Raw genomic sequence first — 16771 nt, 5'->3', positions numbered from 1 at the left:
TCAAAGATGAAACAATTCTTTACACAGACCTCAAGCTGGGATAAGAAATTACACAATGAGGCCTGGATCACAGGTTCTGGCTCCCAAATCTTCTGGGCCTTCAGAGCCCCTCCAGAATCCCTTCAAACGTCTGTGTATTGTCACCTGGTACACACTTCACAGGGACCACTCGCTGCCCCCCTCAAATGGCCCTGCTCAACAACCTTCTTCCCTGTCTGCTGGTGGCAGGGAAAATCAGAAGGCACCTAAAACCTACTCAGGCCTTCTTTACATTCATTCTTCTTTATTTTTTTTAAGATTTTATTTTTTTTAAGGTTTTATTTATTTATGAGAGACACACACAGAGAGAGGCAGAGACACAGGCAGAGGGAGAAGCAGGATCCCTGCAGGGAGCCCTATGCGAGACTCGATCCCAGGACCCCGGGATCATGCCCTGAGCCGAAGGCAGACCTCAACCTGTGAGCCACCCAGGCGTCCCTACATGCATCCCTTAAACAAGTATTTATCAGAGCCTACTCTGAGCCTGCGCTGTGCAGGTGTGGGAGGTACAAGAGCGAGAGCCAAGCGCCACAACCCCTGCCATCAAGAACCTCCAGTCCCCTATGAAGTTGCACGATAAGCAAAATCTACAGAAATAATTGCACACTCCGACATGGGCTAAGAAGTCCAAGTGCTGCAAGTCCTCAGGGCCAGGATAGTTTTCCTTAAAAAAAAAAAAAAAAAAAAAAAAAAGATATCTAAGAGCGAGCTCGACCACACAGACAAGGGTGACTAGGGGCCGAGGCAGGGAGGCGTGCCCAGCAGGGGGAAGGGCCTCTGCAGGGCCCCGGGGACCGGGAACGCCGCTCTCACGGAGAAGCTGCACGGCCCGATACCCGCCCTAAGGCGCTGCTGGGTCTTTACAGAAGCAACCAGAACCCGTGAAGGAGATTTCAAGGGGCGCATGCCCTTATCGGGGTCACCGGCCCGGTGGCTTCGGAGCGGACGCACGGTCAGTTTTCGCGCCGGGTTCCCGCGGCGTCCGGCCCCGCGCCCGCTACGGCGCCGCACCGGGGATGGCGAGACGCGGCCGCGGCCCCAAGGTTTCGGGCGGGCGGGGGTCGAGGCAGGGCCCGGCTGGCGCTGCCCGCGGGGGCGGGGGCGGGGGCGGGGGCGCCCAAGCGCCGCAGAGTCGGCGCTCGCTCGGGGCGGCGGCCGAGCTCTCAGCCTCGGAGCAGGAGGCGCCCGGGGCTCGGCGGAAGCGGCGCGGCCCGCGGCCTCCCGCGGCGCCCGGCGGCCCAGGTGCGCCCCGCGGCCCCCAGAAGCCCCTGCGCGCGGCCCCGGGCGCCCCCGCTGCACGCAGCGCGGCGGCGGCCGCCATCTCCGGCGGCGGCGGGCGGTGCCGCGCGGACCCCGAGCCCCGGAGGGTGAGGCGGCGGGCAGGGCGGGGGCTCGCGGGCGTCAGCGGGGGCCGGCCGAGCCGGGGGCGGGGGCGGGGGCGGCCGCGGGTCGCCCCATCCTGGTCAGGCCCAGCATCTTAGCGTAATGAACAGCCTTGCAGCCCCTCCCCCCGGACGCGGAGCCGGCCGTCTCTTGCGCAGCCCAGATCCCGCGTGCGGGGACTTCGGCCTCTTCGCGGAGAGCGCGTCGCGCGCAGCTCCTGTGTGTCCCTCCGCGTCCTCCTCCTGTTGGCCGCGCGGGACCGCGCTCGTGTGTGCGGCCTTGACCGCAGCGTCCAGGCCGGCCCGGCGCAGGCTGGGCGTGCAGGGTCTTGGGGGACGGCCCCGTGATCTACTTCTTGGGCTCCTCCCCCCTGCTGGTGATGGCGCAGGTGGTTTGCAGTTTGCAGCCAGTACTAAAAGGCAGTTCGTTGAGCACTGTTACGTCTAGTGTGTTGAGCATGATTATTTGTTTAGAGTGGATCTCTCTCATAAGGCTTGTGGTTTATGCGGATGCAAAAATGCTCCTCGGAAAAGTTATGTTTTTTTTTGTTTTTTTGTTTTTGATATTTTACTTACTTATTCAGGAGACACAGAGAGAGGCAGAGACACAGGCAGAGGGAGAAGCAGGCTCCATCCAGGAAGCCTGATGTGGGACTCGATTCTGGGTCTCCAGGATCACGCCCTGGGCCGAAGGCAGGCGCTAAACCGCTGAGCCACCCGGGCTGCCCAAGTTATCAGTTCTTATACCTCCGGTGGCATTTGGGGGACATCTGGCTCCTGGAGCTTCCTGACTCACTTTGCTGGAGGTCCCAAGGCTTCACATGGGTCTGGGCGTACAGTGGCAACACCTGTTTGTTGAAGAGTGACCTCCTTTGTGATTGGCCTTACCTAGAGCTGTAGCTGAAAAGGGAACTATGAATATCTTAATAATTTTTTAAAATTTTTTAAAAAAGATTTTACTCATTTATTCATGAGAGACACAGAGAGAAAGAGAGAGAGGCAGGGACACAGGCAGAGGGAGAAGCAGGCTCCATGCAGTGAGCCCGACATGGGACTCGATCCCAGGTCTCCAGGATCATGCCCTGGGCTGAAGGCAGGTGCTTAACCCCAGAGCCACCCGGGCTGCCCTTAATGGTTGTCTTACTCTGAAACATGATCGTTCGATTGCTAGCGAATAGATTTTAAAAGATTATGCTGATGCCTAGACACTCAAAAAGCTTTCTTTGAAGGCATGTAAAGAGTTTCGAGTGACATCAGCTCATCAGTGAAAATAAATGGAATTTGTTTTTCCACCCTTTCATTTACATTTTTTAATTTTTAAAATTTATTTTATTATTATTGTTTTTAAGTAGGTTCCATGCCCAGCATGGAGCCCCAAAGCAGGGCTTGGACTCACCACCCTGTGGACTAACCACTCTGTGATTCAGGCCTGAGCTGAGGGATCCCTGGGTGGTGCAGCGGTTTGGCCCAGGGCGCGATCCTTGGGACCTGTCGGGCTCCCAGTGCATGGAGCCTGCTTCTCTCTCTGCCTATGTCTCTGCCTCTCTCTCACTGTGTGCCTATCATAAAAAAAAAAAAAAAAAAAAAAAAAAAAAAAAAAAAAGACCTGAGCTGAGATCAAGAGTCGGATGCTTAACCAACTGAGCCACCAAGATGCTCCTTCATTTACATTTTTTTAATTTTGTGCTAAAAGAGAGGGAATTTTCTTTGTAATGATCATTTTTCAGTTTGGTTGCATGATTCTGGAAATTAAGTATATTGTTTAAGGATTTAAGAATGACAAGTTTTGGGATCCCTGGGTGGCGCAGCGGTTTGGCGCCTGCCTTTGGCCCAGGGCGCGATCCTGGAGACCCGGGATCGAATCCCACGTCGGGCTCCCGGTGCATGGAGCCTGCTTCTCCCTCTGCCTGTGTCTCTGCCTCTCTCTCTCTCTGTGTGTGACTATCATAAATAAATAAAAATTAAAAAAAAAAGAATGACAAGTTTTAAACAAAAGTCTCCTCTGGCCTTCCCACCCATTGGGTAGGGCTAGGATCCTTTCTCTGTGGACCCTTTCTGTCCCTTACTGCTTCTCTTTACAAGGACACTCCCATGGCTACGTGGTAATCCTTTGTTTTTTTCTAGAGCTCTTCACTTTGAGCTTAGTGTCCAGCTCAGTGCCTGGCACATAAGTGACTGATAACTATTAGCATGGTGAATGAATTTAGAGTATGACATGTGTTTATTAATCCAATTTGTAACTTAGAGATGTGTGACATATTTCTCATTTTTTAATTGAGTAAGGCAGATATTGGGGACAAGGACAGTTGTGATCATCTTTTGGTTATAGATATAGTCACATTCCAAAAAACACTACCAGCAGGGCACCTAGGTCTTTCCTTTTTTTAAAAATAAAAACTTTGTTGAGGTATAATTCACATACCTCATACAATTCACCCATTTAAAGTGTACAATTCAATGTCTTTGTATATTGCAATATTAACTTTTTTAAGTTGTGGTAAAATACATATGACATAAAATTTGCCATTTTAACCATCGTTAAAATGTATAATTCCGTGGGATTAAGGACATCCACAGCTTTGTGCAGCCACTATTTCCAAAACTTTTCAGCACTTTAGATAGATACTCCATAAATAGATGAATGCCTGTAGTTTAGGGAAATTTTTCAAGAAATAAATGTAATCTTGATTTCTAATTTCCTTTCTAATTTGTTGTGTTGTCTTTTATACTTTCATATGAAAAGTTATAATAATTAAGATGGTACCATGCCTTATTTGTAGTGCGATAATAATGAAGTTCCTTATGATGGAAAACTGGGCAGTTTTTTTCAAGTTTGAATGCTGGATTACTGAAGTTTCTAGGGTCTCTAAAAGTTACAAAGCAAAATTTGAATGAAATCCCTAAGACCACTCTGATTTGCAAAGGATGGCTTATCCAAATTTTTATATCATGCTATTTGGCTTCTTCTATTGCTGTGTATTCTCTTTGCTTTTATAGTTGCAGGATACCCTCCACTTTCATAGGAGATACCCTAGGGCTTCTTAAGACTAGAAAAATTCACAAATTTATAAGGTGCTCCCAAAACAGAGGGATTTATTTTAGGTGCAAAATATTTGAATCTTTAATTTTTGTTCTGAAATTACTATGTTTTCCTTGCCTGCTGGATTGCTTTTCTCAATGTTAATCTCTTTTGCATCTTTTAAATACGCTTCTGGCTGTTTTCAGCTAAAGAAGTTTGGCAATCTCCCATTTTTAACAAGGAGAGGAGCGCCCTTGGGCATCTAAAGGGAGAGGGCTAGACCAGAGTAGGTCTTGGCAGCAAAAAATAGTTGAACCTATTTTTCAGTAGTTTTGGCAGCTGTTAATCTCAAATCTCCAAATGTGGAGGGTTTCCTATGCATGTGTGAACATATGTGTGCTTCAGATTTTAGTAAAATCTAATTAGTATTACAGCCCAGTTAATTCTGAGGTAATTGCATGGGAGTACTGGGCTTTAGTTCTGACTCAGGCCCCACTAGTGACCTGAGCAAACCACATAACTTTTGTGAATTCATTGTTGGCACTAGTAAATTAAATGGGCTTGAGTAAGTAGGTAAATTAAGTTTGCTGTTGGAAAGCAAACTAGCATATCCTTGGCTGCTTTCTGCAAACTTGTCATTTCTTTGAAGGTATCTAAAATTTTTTTTTAATTTTTAATTTTTTTTAATTAAATAGGCTCTATCCCCAACATGGGGGTTGAACTCACGACCCCGAGACCAAGAGTCACATACTCTACCAACTAAGCCAGCCAGGTGCCCCTAAAATATTTTTTTAAATTACATATTCCACCTTAATATATATCCTTCTAAAATTTAATATTAAGATTGCATTTTAAATTTGTTACCATCCTGTAACATAGATGCTTCCTGAAGATGCGTACTGTTTATCCAGGAGTTTTATGTATTCCCTGACTCATTGCCTCATACCCTTGGGGCTTCTTATACCTCAATTTGAGAAGCACGAGACCCAGAGGACCTCTAGGTCTCTTGCAGCTCTGATATGGTATCATATTTGAAATTAGTTAAACTAGAGTTTATGCTCTGGTTTTAGGAAATTATAAATTTTTAACAGGGAAAATATGATTAGCCAATTTGCATGACTTTATTTCTTTTCCTGAAACCTGGAGATTGCAATTCTATTGTATGTAAAAGCTGTTTCATCAGAAACTCCATGCAATTTGAGAAATGGATTGCAAACTTAGAAAAAAACTCTTTGCAGATGTTATCTTTGTTGCTCTCAATCTTTCTTTGCTGCAATTCTGCTTTTTTCTTTCCTGGCTGCTAATTGGATTAAAGACTATTTTGCCAACCATGGCATCTGGAGATGACAGTCCTATCTTTGAAGATGATGAAAGGTAAATGTCTTGCATGGCAAAAAAAAACAAAAACAAAAAACAAAACTAGCTTTTGAAACTTTCAAAATTGTTTTAATCACTCAGGAGTGATTTATCCAGGCTACTTTGTTAAGGACACATTTTGTAAAGTTGCAGAATGCATGGTTTTGCTTTTCTGTGATTTAAACACCTTTTAAGTGGCTCCTAACGTAACACATCTTTTCCCATAGGGCCTGGATGTAAGATCTCCAAATCTGCCTTAGCACAAAGTTTTCGGCAATCACTTCAAAATAATATAACATTCACTTACCATTTCTGATTTAGAGTACACAAAGGACATTAGAGTGAATAAAAAGTAAGATGTAGTTTAAGAGAGCAGGCTTAAAACATATTTCATACAGATATTACATTATAAAATATATGGCATTCTTAACAGGGCATGATATGATAAATATATATTTTATATTAAAATATTAATATAAATATGTATTTAAATTGTGCTAGAAACTTATGACAAAACAATCCTTTATTTTTTATAAGATTATTATAGTAAAGATAAGAATGATCATTTTCCATATATTTTTATCTTTTTAATTATAGGACATTAATTCTATGACTTCTCTTTTTCGCAGTATAATAAATTAGAACCTTTTTTGTTAAAATGAATCCTAACTGGTTTAAGTATGAAAGGTTTGGGGAGTTTTCTTGTTTTGGAGTGAGTGGATCTGAAAAAGAAAAACCAGAATTAAATACTGTGCTTTTTAAAATGGGGATAACGGGGAGAAGCAGAGACTTTTTACCGACCTTTCTAAGCATTATTCTGTAGCCCAGCTTAGAATACTATCCTAGATAAAGTGATAGGTTCTTAATCCTATTAATATTAAGGTGACTTTGTTTGGAATTATCCGACTATATACCTGTTTATAGTAGTTGTATCTTAAAGGAAGAGTGCATAAGAGGGAGAAGATAGCTATATGTACTGTGAGTAGAAATTTTTAGGTACTGTCACTTTAATATCTTGTAATTTTAGGGGTTTAAAAAAATCTGATATTTTCATGTTGGAAAGATTCATTGGTTATTTGCTTACTGTACTTGGCCAGTTGTAATTCTGTTATTTTATTCCCGTAGCCCTCCTTATAGCCTGGAAAAAATGACAGATCTCGTAGCCGTTTGGGATGTTGCTTTAAGTGATGGAGTCCATAAGATTGAGTTTGAACATGGCACCACATCAGGCAAACGAGTGGTATATGTAGATGGGAAGGTAGGAAAAAAATAAGTTACTTTGTAGAATATGGTATACATAAAAGCTTGATTTTGTTAACATAGATTCTTCATATATAAATTTAAGGCTTTTCTCTTACATTGATTATCTTTATATTTTGGCCTGGATCATGTTGCTGGACAAAGCAAACTAATAATAATTATAGATCCATAGACTATAACATTTAAACTTCAAGTGCTTTTATTTTCTAAAATATTTGGATTGTTGGGATTCCTGGGTGACTCAGCGGTTCAGCGCCTGCCTTTGGCCCAGGGCGTGATCCTGGAGTCCCGGGATTGAGTCCCGTGTCGGGCTCCAGGCATGGATCCTGCTTCTCCCTCTGCCTGTGTCTCTGCCTCTCTCTCTCTCATGAATAAATAAATAAAATATTTAAAAATAAATAAATAAATAAATAAATAAATAAATAAATAAAATAAAATAAAATATTTGGATTGTGAAGTAATAAAATTACATCTAAATAGCATTGCTATTTACTCACTTTAATTATATAGCATTTCTAAAGTTAAGTATTAAATTTTCTTCCAAAAAAAATAAATTTTCTTCCATTTGTGTGTTTTCAACTTTTACATTTTATTGCTTAGGAAGAGATAAGAAAAGAATGGATGTTCAAACTAGTGGGCAAAGAAACTTTCTGCGTTGGAGCTGCAAAGACAAAAGCAACCATAAATATAGATGCTGTCAGTGGCTTTGCGTATGAATATACTCTGGAAATTAATGGCAAAAGTCTCAAGAAGTATATGGAGAACAGGTCGAAGACTACCAATACCTGGGTATTACATTTGGATGGTGAGGACTTTAGAGTTGTGTTGGGTAAGTGAGTGCCATTTCTGCAGAATCTGTTGACTTTTTATGATGATTGTTAATTAGTTCCCCTAACTATCCAGACCCTTTATGGGAGCTTTGAGTAGAGAGAGAGTGTGTGTAGGTGTATTTCTGATGTGTCCTATGTAAATGAAATGTTCATTTAATTGACTGGTTTATATGAGAGCCAGATTTTGTAGTGGTGGATTTGAGGATTATAAACAGGTGTAAAAAAAAAAAGGAAATGGGCAGCCCCGGTGGCGCAGCGGTTTAGCGCCGCCTGCAGCCCAGGGCGTGATCCTGGAGACCTTGGATCAAGTCCCATGTCGGGCTCTCTGCATGGAGCCTGCTTCTCCCTCTGCCTGTGTCTCTGCCTCTCTCTCTCTCTCTCTGCATTTCTATGAATAAATAAATAAAATCTTTAAAAAAAAAAAAAAGGAAATGATGTAGACATTTGTTGTTACTTATTATTGATATTTCTATTATCTTTTATTATTGATATTTCTCTTTAAAAGGATGTCTAGAGACAGTTGGAAATTTAAGCATGATCAGTAACAAGGGAATTTTTCTCTAGACAGCAGTATGTTTAGTACTGCAATATATCAAAATTTTCAGTCCAGATAAAGCAGATTAAAAGGTAAAAAGTAATAAGCCATTGATCTTAAAGCTAAGTTTTGTTGTTACACATGGCTATCCATGTTTCCAGTGGGTCTACAAAACTTAGGACAAATATTTACCAGTTACTATCTTTTCTCTCCTCTGGTACTCCCAGTATTTCCTGCTTCTTACATCACTAAGTTAAGATCATTTGGATTATCTCATAAATTCATTGATTCACTTACTTAGATAATCTTGAGTACCTACTAAATATCAGTGAGCGTACCAGGCATTGAGGATACTAGATGAAAAGATGTTGTCTGTGCCTTTAAAGGGCCTACAAGCTAGTCAAATGCTAGCATATACCTTTAAAAAAATTCTTTTTAAAGATGAAAAATGTTTGGGTGCTGACTCGGTGGAGCATGTGACTCTTTTTTTTTTTTTTTTTTTTAATGATAGTCACAGAGAGAGAGAGAGAGGCAGAGACACAGGCAGAGGGAGAAGCAGGCTCCATACACCAGGAGTCCGACGTGGGATTCAATCCCAGGTCTCCAGGATCACGTCTTGGGCCAAAGGCAGGCGCCAAACTGCCGCGCCACCCAGGGATCCCCCGGAGCATGTGACTCTTAATCTCAGTGTTGTGAGCTCAAGCCCTATGTTGGTAGAAATCACCTAAAAATAAATAAACTTAAAAAAAATGAAAAATGAAAAGTGTTTATCAAGTAATTAAATGTACATAGTTGAAAAAAAACCCAGAAACTCTCCTATAGCTTATTTATTGAAGAAACTGGATCAGTTTATCTTAAAGAGTTTCTTGTGGTCTGGATTTTATTGATTGAACTTTTGTGATGTTTTTTCTTTTTTTTTTTTTAATATATTTTTAAAGATTTTTTTTTTAAGTAATCTCTACACCCGATGTAGGGTTCAAATTTACAACACCAAGAGATTAAGAGTCTCATCCACTACCAAATGAGCCGGCCAGGCTCTTTGTTTCTTTGTTTCTAATATTTCCTATACATTGATAGTTAACTAAAGAATTGGTCAAATTTAGGTTTGATTTTTTTTTTTTCTGGCAAGACTACTTTATGGTTTTGTTATATCAAGAGGCACATGGTATTTGTCAGTTCTTTTGATGTTGGCAACCATTGGTTGTCATTGGTACCTAGTATTTGCATCCATTAATTCCTTAGCAGTTGCTAAATGGTGATATTCTGGAATATTTCTAAAATGAAAAACTTCCTGTCATCTACTCTTTGGTTGCACAGAAGTACAATTTTTATAAGAAATGCAGACTAAAAAAAAAAATGCAGACTAACACTTGTTTTCCCTTTACTATAAACTTTTCAAAATACTGAATTGGCTCCTTATTTTCCTCTAAAGGTGATCATTTAGGGTTTTTTAAAAAATAAAAAATAAAAACCATTATTAACTCATGGATTTAAACAGTTTGATGTGTGTTGCAACACATTCAAGTTATTATTTGAATTGACCATCAAATCGTCCCCATTTTGGCCAATGGTGTGCTCTGTAGATTGGCTCCTGTGTCCTTTTGTGACACATCCTTGGTAGACTTCGAAAGCTTCCTTGCTATCAGATATGACAAGATGTCCTAGGCTCATTTTAAACATTTTCTTTCCTGACCTGGAATCATACTTTTCTTCAAGAAGCCCCAGTTTCTCAAGAGGAAAATGTATTTCAAGAGCGTAATCTGGGCATATGTTAAGATGCTCATTCATTATTTTTAGGGAAGGTCCAGGCAGGCAGGCAGAAGAGGCTCCAAGGTACACATGCTCCAAGGCCTCCTGTAACTCACCAAATCCACTTCTGAGCCATAATGATGTAATACTTTTATCAGATGTGTTCTTTTGTTAATATACATACTAGAATAGGTGCTCTACCCATATGATTCAGATATTAAAATGATAAGAAAAGACACATGGCAAAATTTGCTTCCACCCCTATTCCCACCCACCCTGTTTCCCTGATAAAAATAAGCTCTTTAATAGTGAGTCTTTCCAGTGTTTATTTAGATTCAAGCAAATATGAAAATTTAATACTACCTTATTTCATAAAAGCATCTTGTCTTCTTGACTTATTCATATATTCTGAGGATCCTCTCCTAACCATACATGAAGAGCTTTCTCATACTTTTTTTTATAGCTGCAGAGTCGGTCTCAATAGTAAATAAAATGGTTTAAATCACTCCTGACAATTGGGCACTTGGGCTATTTCTAATCCTTTGCTGTTGGAAGTAGTGTTGGATGAATGGCTTGGTTTATATGCCTCTTGGAATGTAGTTGACATATCTCCTTTGCATAAAATCCCAGAAGCGGGAAAGTAGGATTGCTGGGTCCAACAGAACTGCGCTTGTCACTTGAGCCATCGGGCCCCATTGCCCCTATGGTGCTTTTACTGCTGTGCGCTCCCGGTACCCATTTCCCCTCAGGTTCCCCAGCTGAGCATGTTGTCTGATCTTAAAATTTTTAAAAAATATTCTGCTACATGAAAAGTGGTATTTCAGTGTTTTTATTTGCCTTTTTCAAAATTAAGTGAGGTTGAGCATCTTTTCATATTTGATGTCCTCTGTTTTTCTCTTCTGATCTACATGTCCTCTGACCTGCTGTCTTTTGGATTGTCGGTCTTTCTCTCGTTGATTGCTCGGAGTCTTTCTGCCAGTAAGAGTGACTTTTGTCTGTGCTATGAGCTTCGCGTATTTCTTTCCAGTCTGACTTTGCTTATGTGTGTAGACTTTTTTCTTTAAAACATGCACTCCTGGGCTCCCTCAAAAGAAATATTCTTTACTTTGATGTAGTCACATTTATTCCATTTTTCTTTTCTGGATTAGTAGGTTTCTTCAGAGGCACATTCATAATAGCCTATAGAAAATCTGAGTACATGCACATGTTCAGTAGGCATACAACATGAAATTCCAATTTTCACCGGCATCATGGTTTATTTTAGCACGGTATGCTCTGATCAGGTGTTGAGACAAGTTAGGTCTCCCTGTAACCATGGCTGTTGATGCTTCCGCTCAGGCTGCCACTGGAGCAACCACTGCCTACATCTCCTGGGCCCCTCTGCCTGTTTCTCCTTTAGCCCAGGTCAAAGGCCTCTATTCTCTGAGGCTCCCATCTCAAGCTGTGGGGAGAAAAGAGCCCCTGTTAGACTGTGTTCCTGGAGTAGATGGCCTGTTAGAATCAAGCCCCTGACTGGCGCCTCAGCCTTAACACGGAGGCAAGTTTTTTGACTCCTGGGCTTCTCACGTGCACACAGGTCATGATTCTAGGCTCATCTTCTGGCTCCTTGATTAGTGCAGTCTTCTCTACCACCCCCCACCAGGATACTAACAGTCACAAGTGGTTCTGGGATCCTCCCCCAAAATGCACACGTGTTTGAGCACACGTGCACACATGTACATGCCCTCCGAGGTAAGCCTCAGCAGCTTAACTGATGCCCAGCTGTATCATGCAGCATTTTGCACCATACTGTCAGCACAGTCCACCAGGTATACCTGTGTTTTTTCTTACGATCCATAGTTTTTCCCCAAAATGAAAACATTACAAAAATGAATAGAGATTATTGTGCTATCCAGTAGGAAATTTCAGGTTAAATTTCTAAGCCTGAATGCTGTTCATCCGACATCGGCCCTGTCACAGCCTTTCTTGGTGGCCTTTGTGCAAGAAAGGTAGGGGGCAGTCTCTGGTCACAGATGACAGACTGTGTAGCCAGGTCCCTCCTTGCATTTACTTCTGTGCATCCTAAATACTGAAGTTTGTGTTGCAGTGTTTATTTTGTTCAACAGGGCTTCATCCATTTGTACTAGGGCCATGATTGTCTCTTGAAAGATTGTTTTATCTCACTTTTATTTTGTTTGTGAACCAAGTTAAATGGTTTCTTCAAATTTAGAAGAATTTGAAAGCCATGAAAAGTTAATGGGAGTTTTAGAAATCCAGTATATCAAGCTTTTATTAAAATAATAAAGAGTTAACTTTATCTTTGAGTCATAGATTATAATTTTTTTTTGATTTGTTACTTTTACAGAAAAGGACACTATGGATGTATGGTGCAATGGTAAAAGAATGGAGACAGCAGTAAGTTGACCCTTTACTTACTCTTAGCGCCATGTATAAGGTTGCCACTGAAATGTTGCATTTCCTAATGGTGAAGATTGATAATTAAGCGGTGTCCTCTCGGTTAAGGACAAGAAAGAGATGAAGTACTCCTGACTCCAAATTCTGAACACCTCTCCTGGACAGCGCCTGGGGCAGGGAGGGCTTGGAAATGCCTTATGTTGAGAGCTGGCCCCAGCCTCACACGCTGCCTTTCCTCTCCTGGACCAGGCTCTGTCCTAAAAAGAATTCACACATCAAAAACTGGCCCCACAGGAGGTCCTGTCCAAGTTAAATTGGGCTTCATATCACAGCTTCTCAAACCTGCATGTGTAGGAATCACCTGGGATCTTGCTAAGATGCAAATTCTAACATTTCCCCTGGTGATGCCAATGCTGCTTGTCAGCCCACGAGTCACACTTGAATAAGACTTTACAGCATACTCTCAAAGCAGATAGGACTTTTCTAAAAGTGAGGTTTTTGAAAAAGAAGCAATGCATACAAGTCAGGTGACACGAAGGCAGATAGGAAAGGGCACTGTCACAAACCACAGAAGATTAAGTGAAGTTTGTAGACCAGCAGTGGCAAGCGGCTACCCTATCGTGGCCCAGTGTGATCACATCCCTATCAAACCCCACAGCGTTCAGCCTTTGCTGCCAGCTGCTTGCAGTGTTATGGCTGTGGGCGGGATGAATATTTAAGTGATTTCAGCAAGAATGAAAGCATAGTGGTGTGCGTGGCTTGTGGCTCAGGGAGCAAGCGGAAGCAGAGGAGACCATCGTGGGAAGCACAGAGTGTGAGACTGGGAGCTACAGTCCCTGGGTGGAAATTCCCCAGGGCTGTGGGGTCTGCTGGTAAGGGGGGGGTACTATGCCTGGTCCCTGCCTTTCATGCTGGCTTCCAACATGAACACCACGGCTGGAGATAATGAGACCTACTCTGCTCTAGTCACGTTTCAGCTAGTTGCCCATTGGAGGTGCTTCCCTAGTCTCCTTGGGAGGTGCTGCCCTGGTCTCCTTCACCTGTTGTAGGTATAGGAAGATGAGGAGAGGTACTCGGAGAGCAGGAGGCCTGGGATGAGTTTATTCGGCAGGCTACCAAGGACCTCCTGGGTCTTGTGGCTCTCTGCTTCTGAGGAAGTACCAATGCCAGAAAAGTTACAAATATACATGCTTCTCTCTTTCTTAATCCTGTTGTGAATTCTTGAAGGGTTATGTAATCAGGGCTCACTCAGAATTCATCCTCAGAGCTTGAGCCATTCACTCTCCAGGATAAATCTACTGACAGAGACTTCTTTTATGCAGAGAGGCTTGGAGAGCTGTTCAGTGGTTTTTTGGCCCGTGTGGAATAGCTTCAGTTACCATTAACATGGATCAGGCCCTTACTGGTCCTTCCTGTTCTTTCCTTCCAACCTTGGAACCCTCTAAGTGCCAATGGGCAGTTTTGGATCCTCTTCCCTTCCACCCTCAAGGAATTCTCTAAAGCAATATAGAGAGAATGTTGTTCTGTGGTATTAAGAATGTAGTTATAAATAAGTAAGAAGTTGAAAGGAATGTTCATCCACAATGTCTTTGGTCCTCAGTAATTAGCAGGGAACTGCAAGTATTTGGACGATAGCTCTTTACTACCCAGTTGTCTCTTCACTGTAACTGCAATTGCTGCAGCTCCATATCTGGGCAGTGATCCCCAGTATGTGCACACCCGCCCTTGCTGCCTGTGAGTGACAGTTGATTTTCTCCTTTTTTTTTCCATCTCAAAGCATCATGACCAAGATTTATGTATGTGTCTGATTGTGCCCCCACAGGGTTCCTGTGGTGGTGTCAGTATTGGCCAGATTCTCCCCACAGCTGAGAAAAAGCTCTCCCCCAGGTGTCCTTTGCCTTCTTAGGTTGGATGATGTTAGCTTTGAGACCTCTCTCTGTCTGCTTTGGCTGCCAGGAAGCTCATAGCCAAATTTTAAGTCTGATTGTGGTTTCTTTGCTTTCTACCATGCTCCACTTTCATCCTTGAAGCCTCCTGTTCTTCTCTATGCCACTTGGCCCCTGTCTTTCTAATCTAGATCAGTACTGTTCAGTAAAAATATGAGCCACAGGTAGGAGTTCCATGTGTAGCTTTTCTTTTATTCATGTGAGACTTCTCTAATACCACAGTTTAAAAGTTTTAAGGTGAAGCTCGTTTTAATAGTATATTTGATTTAAATCAGTATATCCAAAATAATATAATTCAACATCAATAGAAGTTTTTAGAGGTATTGTACATTCTGTTTCATTCTAAGTCTTCCAAACTCCATGTAGATTTTACACTCAAACAGCACATGGCATTTGAGACTCACCACATTTCAAGTGCTCAACTGCCACATGTGGCCAATAGCTACTGTGTTGAACAGAATGGGGCGAGATTGGGTGGTGCTTGGTTTTATGTTATCTGTGTATTTTACTGTAAGCCACCTTACATTCTGCGGAATCAGATTTTTGGAGTGGGTAAGAACATTCTATCCCTTCCTGACTGGGTCCTCCAGCAGTTATTTCACCACTCTGTGCCTTGATTCCCCATCTATACAATGAGGACACTAATAGTGCTTCTGTCAGGGCTGTGGTGATGGTGCAATGAAGTAATGCGTGTTCTTAGTATAGAGTAACTTGGCATAAACTAAGTGCTTGATATCATGCTTATCAGTTTTACTTGTAAAAATAGTCAATGTTGTTTAAATAGTGCATGTTATAGACACACAGCCACAAGATATAAGGGGTCTTTTCCCTCTGAAGCTTAACATTGTTCAAGATTGTAAGCAGGTACAAATAAATGTTCAGCCCGTAAGAGAAATGTTCAGTCCATGCCACCCTTTTTAGATGGTGTTAATGCTCTAGACAAAGATAAATGTTTCTGGAATACTAACTCCTCCTTCTTTTGTTGGCCTAGGGTGAGTTTGTAGAGGACGGGACTGAAACTCACTTCAGTGTTGGGAACCATGACTGTTACATAAAGGCTGTCAGTAGTGGGAAGCGGAAAGAAGGGATTATCCATAGTCTCATTGTGGATAATAGAGAAATTCCAGAGATCCTTGAATGACTTCATGTTAGTGAATTTTAATCTTAACAAGTAAAAGATGAAGACTTTTAAATTACTGTGGTAATTAAATATGTTCAATATGTACTTTTCAGTACACTTAGTCTGCCAGGTGTTTATTTTTTAGATACTTGAAACTGTAATATTTTAAGAGTCAAAAAAAAAAAAGAAATATGTACAATCTTAAAAATTGCGATTTATTTTATAAATAATGTAAAATGTTTTAAAGCCAAATGGAAAAAAAGATATGGACCAAAATCACCAATGTTTTACAAGAGGAACTTTTACTATAATAAATACTATAAAATAAAATTGGTGCTGCTTGATTTATGTTTCTAAAAATGGATATCTTCATATATTAATTTTTTTTTTAATTTTAGAGAAACAGAGAGAGCACATGAACCGGGCCAGGGCAGAGGGAGAGAGAGATTCTCAAGCAGAATCTGTGCTGAGTGCAGAGCCCAATGTGAGGCTCAGTCTTGTGATGCTGAGAGATCATGAGCTGAGCCGAAATCAAGTCAGATGCTTAACCTATTGTGCCACCCAGGCACCTCTGTCTTCATATATATTTAACCTATGCAGGTAGATTGTCTCTTTAAAGCAATTGGTACATAATGATATGATTCGTTTAACTGGAGAAAATGAAAAACATTTTGTCTGGAAACTTAATATTAAAGAAATGCCAAATAGTGTCACATAAGAATTTAATTAAAAATGGGTTTCTGAAAATGTAGTCATTTTGTTTAATCAGCACAGTGAGGACAAAAAAACACGAGGAAGAGGCAAACTTCTTTATACCAGACTGCCTTGGTTGTATCCTCATCGTTGAAAAAGTCAGAGTTGGATCTGGTGTCGGGAGGTAGCAAGCAGCATGAAGCAGGCCCACCCTGGCATACTCACTGAGAAGACCTGGTCAATACAGTGAGTGTCTGAGATTGTGCATTCAGTACTCTGATGGTCTTCAGGGCAGGATATAGCTTACTAGTAGAGCCTTTTATCAGGGTGTCCCATGTCCATTATACATGGTGATCCTCTGTGAGAGGAGGGGTCCTACATTTTCTAGACTTGCTCTGTCCAATATGGGAGCCATTAGTCATGTGGCTTTTTAAGTTAAACTAATTAA

General features: G+C 41.7%; 1 protein-coding gene across 14 annotated transcripts in view; it reads left to right on the top strand.

The window, feature by feature from the left end:
• The first annotated feature begins 783 nt into the window (after positions 1-783).
• The window catches only part of FAIM (Fas apoptotic inhibitory molecule), a 118944-nt gene continuing 102956 nt past the window's right edge, over positions 784-16771 (top strand). For 2 of the 14 annotated variants that reach the window (XR_012014880.1, XM_072792565.1), the window contains exons 1-5: positions 788-991; positions 5756-5814; positions 6922-7054; positions 7657-7885; positions 12515-12564. Coding sequence is in view for 12 of the 14 variants with exons in the window: in XM_072792565.1 (XP_072648666.1) it covers positions 944-991; positions 5756-5814; positions 6922-7054; positions 7657-7885; positions 12515-12564 (519 nt within the window). In the remaining 2 variants the exon portion in view is untranslated. Of the gene's footprint in view, positions 992-1278; positions 1407-5755; positions 5815-6921; positions 7055-7656; positions 7886-8932; positions 9049-12514; positions 12565-15501; positions 15961-16028; positions 16378-16771 lie in introns of those variants that run through there. The other 12 variants (XM_072792560.1, XM_072792570.1, XM_072792558.1 and 9 more) reach the window with 12 other exon arrangements.

Source organism: Canis lupus, chromosome 22 (assembly GCF_048164855.1).
Source record: "Canis lupus baileyi chromosome 22, mCanLup2.hap1, whole genome shotgun sequence".
Lineage (NCBI taxonomy): Eukaryota > Metazoa > Chordata > Mammalia > Carnivora > Canidae > Canis > Canis lupus.
Note: the sequence above shows the minus strand (reverse complement) of the source record. Positions and strands in the feature narration are given on the sequence as shown.